At 43.6% G+C, this 7,692-nt stretch overlaps 1 protein-coding gene across 1 annotated transcript in view; it reads left to right on the top strand.

The window, feature by feature from the left end:
• The window catches only part of CAMK1D (calcium/calmodulin dependent protein kinase ID), a 123,434-nt gene that overhangs the window by 34,215 nt on the left and 81,527 nt on the right, over positions 1-7,692 (top strand). Inside the window, exon 4 of the mRNA XM_017740351.1 lies at positions 4,677-4,751. Within this exon, the coding sequence (XP_017595840.1) occupies positions 4,677-4,751 (75 nt within the window). The remainder of the gene's footprint in view (positions 1-4,676; positions 4,752-7,692) is intronic.

The raw sequence follows: 7,692 nt of genomic DNA, 5'->3' as shown, positions 1-7,692 counted from the left end.
GCCTTTGTTTGCACAGCTGCCATGCCCAGAAAACTCACTTGAGGTCCTTGGTTGCCCAGTTCAGTTTGCTCCTTTAAATCTTGTCTGGCCATGTGTTAAAATATTGCTCAAGTGCAACATTGCCTTCATTCTTTTGTGTCGTTGATACTTTGTAAGAGCACATGGCAGAGTCATAGACTGAAAGTCTGGAGGGGAAGCTTGATAATTTTACATGGTTGCATCGAGCCCCGAGGTTTCTGTCTGCCTGAGGCACAGCATCCAACCCAGGGCTGCTCTGAACAGGGGGAATCCATCCTTCCTTTTCATAGTTTCTTTCTTATACTAAACTTTTCATAGTTTCTTACCAGGGTTAATCCATCTTTATGTTTTCTTTGTACACTTCAGTTTCCCTGAGTCTCACTCCTAGATTTATTTTCCTCTTCTTTTTCCCACGGATTGCAGCATCTCATGAGCCTTGTAGGGTGAAAAGTCCTGAGTCTAAAAAAGAATTAGCCTCTCTTTATTTGTAATTTTATTTCTAGACATCTTCATTCTGTCTAATGGCCTCAGAATATTTCTGAAATTGAACAAAGCAGTGGTGGCTGGAGGTGGCACCTGCCCTTTGTGCCACAGATGGAGGAATTTTGGGGACACATCGGAATGTAGGACATGCAAGCAGCATATGGAGTTTGCCAGGACGGAGCGGGAGCATCAGGAAAAATAGCAAATGTGATGAAAGGGAGGTTGAAAAGGTGGTAAGGGCAATTTTCCTTAGTTCATATCAATTTGCGTAATCATATCTAATTTGCTTTAAGCAAGTCCATGCTTTGATGTTCGCTTTCAGGGCTTTTTTTCTTTCTTTGGAAACAAGTAATGAGAAATGATGTCATCCCAGTTCATGTCCATGTCCCGTCTGATACAGCCATATTATTGCACCATCACGTACCCCAGAAGCATCAATGAGTTGCTTTGTGCAGAGTTAATCTGGCAGATTTATCTATTGCAGTGTGGGAGCCACATATTGGGAAGGGAGGAGTCTGGAGAGGGAGGACAGAAGGAAGAGAAGGGCTGCAGAGAAGTGGGGTTAAGATTCTGTCACTGGGATGGGAAGGAGAAGGAATTGAAGCAATATGGCCCACTGATTAAGATATTACTCTGGGATTGAGGAATCTTGGCCCTCTCTGCTCCATTCTCTCTTGTGATTACAGAAAAACTTAGAGTTTTTCTGCACAATGCTTCCCCTTCTGTAAAGTGAGAGCAGCACCTTTTAAAATAATAGATCCTGTCAGGTCTTGAGGAGATCATACAGTCCAGTATTTCTGCAGGGCTGCGTGCAGGCATTTGGAGGCTTAGCAGAATGAATCCTCTGAACCTTTAAGACTCACTTGGTGCTCCTAGAGGGGGATAAAAGTGGAGTTAATTAGCCCATCCCCAAATCCTTCCTGATCCGCGACCAGCAAGTAGCTGCCACTTCACAGTGCTTTTCTTGGCTCTTGATGTACCCAAGCTTCTCTGCAAACCAGAAGTGAGTGTCTGCCTGTTACTCACATGTCTGGCACTGTTGATCTGCTAGCAGAGTAGTGGGACAGATTTACCCGATCCCCATTGGACTTTGTGGTGCCAACAAAACCTTGTGATGATGCCACACCCGTTTGCCCAAACCCCAGTGTATTATTGAAATGAACATTGTTCATCCTTGAAGGATTAATTATTGTGTATCAAGGCTGTAAGGGATTGCTTGCTTATGCTTTAAAGGGAAGAAAGCAGCACATGAATTTCTGTGTGAATTTCTGGAGTGAGTGGCAGAGGAGCTGCTGCTGGTGGCAGTGACCTCTGCTGGGAAGTCCACAGCTGGTCTGGTCCAGCTCCAGCAACACAACCCCCAAATTTCTCTAAACTGTGGCCTTCACCCCAAGTAATCTCCATGTTGCTGATTTTTTAATTTTGAATTCCATTTTCCTTTTAATAGCTTGTCATTTGAGAGTTCCTCTGAGTAGAGAAATGCTGTTCAGGACAAGCTGCTTAATTTGCAGGTGTGCGATGTGCACTTTTCCAGGGATATTAAACACTGCACAACACCACGATTGAGGCCTTTCTGGTCTTGAGGAGGCTGAGAGAAAGGGGAGAAAAATGCCTCCTCCCCTTCTCATCCTGCCCCCGGAGTGCAGCAGCCACCAGCAGTTGGGGTGACTGGTAGGCACAGACATCACCTCCCAAAGGGACATCATGCTCCAAATGCCATCATCCCTATGAGACACTACTCTTCGTGTCCTTTGGGGGTGATTCAGCTTCCTCAGCTGTCTTCTCCCAGATTACACTTCGTATTTGCTGTCTTCCCACATGGTTACGTCCTGCGTCTGATTTCAGAGAGGGGCAGATGCATCTGATTGCAGAGGACCCCGCGGGGGTGGGACTAAACCTTTTCTCCCCCCTTCTCTGCAGCACTGAGCAGGTTTATCCGCCCTCCCTCCGAGAGCACAGGGCGCGGTTCCCGTTTGGTTTGCAAATGAGGGAGGGGAGAGGGTCTTGCGGCAGCCCCAGCGCTCAGCGTTGCATCCCCGATGAGCTCTTTCCTGGCCTCTGCCCCCCGGCTGTTCGCCGTGGGTGACCATGTGTGTGATGGTGAGGGGTTGCTGCAGCTGTCCCAGACGGGGTTGGTTAGGCTGCTCTGGGGAACCTCTGAGGTTCTCAAAAACAGAAATGCAAAGCATTAGTGAAAACCGTATCGCAGACTAAACTGGGGGCTTTAAACATTATGGCAGATTGTTTGTGTTAAACTGCCATCATCCTGATGGTAGGAGGAGCACAAAGGGTCATGTGAATATGCATTGGTGCATAAAGAAAAATGGAAAAATAGATATAATAATTTTCATTTAAAATTACTAATTGCTTGAAATATCATTTCTTACATACCTTCAACTAAGCTAAACAGGGCAAACCTGCCCTTGCCCTATCTAACCCTTAAGGGACTGGGCACTAGACCTGCACAACAAAATAAATGCTTCCAAGCACTTGCTGTGTAAAGCCAAGTGGGTGATGTATTGGTTTCCTGTTGCAAGTACTAAGAATTTAATTTGGGATGCAGCCTACCTGGAAATTCTGCTGAAGTATCATGGGATTTTCCAGCCATTTGGATAGAATGAAGAGCCAAGTCATGTATTTGTTGCTCTAACATCTCACAGTGCATTATATTTGAGTTTGCGTATTGTTGATCTTAAATTTCCTGTGTGTGAAAGTCCTTGCACGAACACAGCTTTTGATGACTGATTAGGGGCATAAATTCAGGTCAGTCATAACCTTTCCAGTGAATTCAGAGGAAATTGAATTAGTCTGCATGCTTACAGGAAAGATCCTGCTGGGCACAAGGGACTTTCTGCTCTCCACATCACCACACAGGTGTTAGGACGCTTGTGACCATAAAGGATAAGGTCCTGACACATGATTAAGCATCTTAATTAACCTACTTGAACCTAGAAACATGCAGAGAGTTTTGCATTTGCTGATAGTGCATGTTTACTTTCCTTCTGAACATACCCATCTGTTGCTTAATGTGTGGCCTCTTAGAATTTTCCATCTTTCTCTTGCTCTTAAAATATTGTCTGCAATTGCTGTAATTAATATTCTGCCCTGGGGTTGTACTGGGGTAGTCTCTTCAGGGTTTGCACAAGTTAAATATATCCTTTGCAAATTTATTTGTAAACATTTAAGGAACAAACCCATAGAGGCATTGCTGAAGTAGCTAATTAGATGTGTGCTTGTAGAGATGATTTTTCTCTTTAAAGCTAGCATTTTGGCAAGGGCTTGGTGGGAATGGTGAGGATGCAGAAAAGCCATGAAGGCTCTTGGAGCTGTTGCACACAGTGCTTAATAATGCTGCAGGGAAATTTTGGGCATCGAGACCAGGCTTAAAATCAGAGCAGCACGAATTTGGTGGGGAGTGTGAGGCTGTCATATGGCTGCTGATTCCCTGTGCCAACTTCTCCATGGGCTCAGATCCCTGCTTGCTCCCGACCAGCCTGCACCCTGCCTCTGTGACTCCCTTGCACCCTGCAGCAAAGGTGTCCTGAGAATTCCCTGTCACACCTTTTCACTCTGAGGAAAGTGTCCTTTGCACCCTGCATTCTCAGCTGTCCTGAGAATTCAGCCTCCAACCAACCATCTTCGTTCATCTGACACAGGAACTGTAAACCTCTGATGCCTCAGATACTTAACCCTTATACATTTTGGCTTCAGAGACGATTGAAAGAAATTTCTCTGAATAATGACTGTGTTCTGGGCTGTGAAGCACTTTGGACAGTTTACTTTTGTTGAAAGGGCCCAAAAGATTATCTAGTTCCAATCCCCCTGCCTTGGGCAGGGAGACCTTCCATTAGATCAGGTTGCTCAGAGCTCCATCCAATCCAGCCTTGAACACTTCCAGGGATGAGACATCTGAAACTTCCCTGAACAGCTTCTGCCAGTGCCTCACCACACTCAGAGTAAAGAATTTTTTCCAAATATCTAATCCAAACCTACTCTCTTTCAGTTAAAAGCCATTATCCCTGCAGTTCTATCACTGCATGTCCTTGCAAAAAGTTTATGATGTTGAATAAAACACTGACAAGTAGTATGTAGTTAAAAATAGCTTTATGTTTTGCAGTCATGTGAAAAAAAAATTAAATCACTATTTCATCTTATCTTACCTTGTGTTTTTTCAGGATCAAGCATGAAAATATAGTTGCCCTGGAAGACATCTATGAGAGCCCGAACCATTTATATCTGGTCATGCAGTTGTAAGTACTGAACCTAATGAAGTTTTTGTGTTAAAATTGCCAACTCTTCTTGTTCTGAGTTTGTCCTTTAACCTGAAAGATGGGATATGTGAGAGATATTTGTCTTGTGTGCTACAGACTGCAAAATCCCTGGAGAATGGTCAAAACCAAATCTCCAGTTACGATGTGCTGGGTTGTTGTGAAATTGGGAATTAAATTGTTTTGTGACTAGTCTCACCCAAATCAAACCAGAGTGGTTTTGTGAGATCACTTCAAAAAAAGAGCAGAACAGACAGACAGGGCAGTGGAAGTAAATTACAGCTGAGAAAAGCCAGATGTGCCATAGGGAAGCCTGGAGCATCTGATAGAGGCAGCTCTGGGGTTAAATACCTCAGCCCTGGGGAAAAATGCTGGTCCCTTGTCTGTTGGTAAGGTCCAGGCATGGTGATGTCCTCAGAAGTTGTTGTGCTGGCATTGTGGGGAGAATAGTGTCCTGTAAATTTTTAGTGTGTTTTTGTAGCCCTACATTTCAATCCCAAGTGCTGCAAAAGGACTTGCACAGGATAATGTTGTAAAAATTCCAACAAACCAGCTGGATTGTGGGAAGTACCAATTTTGTGATAAGTTGATTTACAAATCCTTGGTTTTGTTTAATCTCTTTAAAAAAATAGATGGATATTATTCCTACTTATTATTAGCTTGTTTAATGTAGCGTAACCATCACTTTTATAAAATCCTTGCATCCGGATATTTGGGTTATCTGAAGTGTAGTTCTGTAATCAGAGGTGACACTGTGTGTATCTTGGTATAAATTTCTACTTGATCACTATTCAACACTTACTAGGGAATTATCCTTCCTGTTATAGCTGTACTAGTAAACCCAGCCAATTAATTTTCCAAAGGCCAAACATTTAGCTGCTCCAGAGGGCCACAGGTTCACTGATGCCCTCTGGGGTAAGATGCCCAGCTGAAGCCAGAGGCAGGAGCTCATCAGCAGCGTTTGAGGTGGCAGCTCCAAGCAGTGCCCAGCTCCAACAAAGAGCTGTGCCTTGTGTTACAAGATAGATCAAGAGCATTAAACTGAATGCAGGGAATAATCTTTCTGCACTTTTTTGGGAAAGGGCTGGGTTATCCCAAGGTGAAGAGGACAAGGCCAGGTACTCACCCTCATCTCTGTGGATGTTACATGAAGGATGATGCAACCTCTGCACTGCTTCTGAATTTTCATCAATAGTTGGGCTTGGGATCAATTGATATCAAGAGTTGGGTGGCAACAGTGCAAGGTCCAGGAGGCTCAAAATCCATTCTGCATGCCTCCTTTCATGGATTCCTGTTTGAAAGAAGGCATGTACAGATAATCTCTTGTTGCCAAGGTAACACCAACTTGTTGATACAATAGCTATGAACCAGTGCACAGCATGAAGTATCTTATCTATTTGTTTACATTTCTGCCTTGATTATTATTAGATTCCTTGTGGGTTTTTCAGCTTCTCATCTTTGTGTATGTCTCCTAAACAATTTCTCCTAATTTGTCTACATTTAAAACTTGGGTTCTGTGAAGCAGAAGGGGTTCTGATCAAGCAGCTTTGAGAAAGCCACATTTCAATTGCAGAAAAGAGGGGGTAAAATCAGGGCCACTCAAAGATCAGTATCATGAACACAAAAGATCTCAAATCCATATGCCCTTCTCCCTGGGTCATTGCTTGCTAAGTGGTATCTAGCTAATACTTCCCAAGGATTATTTTGTGGTGTGGACAGCATTTTCGTTACCAGCCTTCCAAGCACTCCGTTATGTTGTGGAAAATTCACATTACAGCCCCTGAGCATCTTGCACCACCTCTGTGGGAGAAGGCTTTTGAAGGCAGACCAAGCCTGCCTGTTTATGTTTGTCCTTGAGTACATCTACTTTTACATGAAAGCCATGCTTGTTAGCAGGCCAACTTGAAGGATAAATATCACACCTCATTTATTCTGTCAAAGATATGGGCAAGTAAAGGTCTCAGTGTTTGTGCTGGACTTGAAAAGAAGGGAGGTTAAGAGGCAGCTGTCCATGTCTACTTGACACTTAATTTGTTCCTGCCAGTCCCCCTTGGGAGCTCTTCCCAGGGTTACGTAGCTGTTGGTGAATCTGCCCTGTATGTTTCCTGGCTTGTTCATGGGGAAATAAGATCTCTGACTTTGGTTTCACCACCTTGTTCTCACATATATTGTACACAAGCCATCACAGAACTGTTCAAACTGACCCAATCCTCTTAGTCCTTCTTAGACCAGAAGTCCAGGTTGGAGATTCCTGGATTCGACAACTTGGAATTTCATGTGCTGTCTCAAGGGGTTATACTGTTCCTTAGAAAGGGCTGGGCTGGACTATTTCTTCTTTCTTTATTTTCCCAAAATGCAAGATACTCCAACCCAGTGCCTCTAAGTTTGGCAAGGTTGTGGACAACTCCTTGCTGTCTTTCACTCCCAACAGTATTGCTCAGCTGTGGTATGAGGTGGTTACTGGTGCAGCTGCAAAGCAGAACACAAATGTAGGATAATCACTGCCTCTCCTGTGATGACTCTGCCAACATTTTGCAGGCACTATAGAAAAATACTGCAGAGCATTTGTTGTATTTCCGTGAGGATGATGTGCTTTCCAACCAAGAAAACATCTGCTCCTTCCCAAACTTAGATTTCCTATAGTACTGTTAAGACCTACATAGGCAACAAAGACAAAAAACTAAAATGAAACTCTTAAAGTTCCATTCCTTCTGGATGCTGGGTGAGACTTCCCCAGAGGATATTATAGAAGACAGGGGGGAATAAATTGCTTTCAGAAATAGTTTTACTGAACTATTTTGGTATAGTAGTGAGCTCTGTTAATGAGCAGTTATAGGATTTTTGGTTGCTGTTGGTGCCATTTGATAAGAATTACCCTACTGTATCTTCTCAGTGATCTGCCTTATTTTACCTGTCAGTATAG

This window comes from Corvus brachyrhynchos, unplaced genomic scaffold (assembly GCF_000691975.1).
Source record: "Corvus brachyrhynchos isolate BGI_N302 unplaced genomic scaffold, ASM69197v1 scaffold307, whole genome shotgun sequence".
Taxonomy (NCBI): Eukaryota; Metazoa; Chordata; class Aves; order Passeriformes; family Corvidae; genus Corvus; species Corvus brachyrhynchos.
The sequence above is the reverse complement of the archived record's forward strand: the minus strand, read 5'-3'. Positions and strand labels throughout refer to the sequence as shown.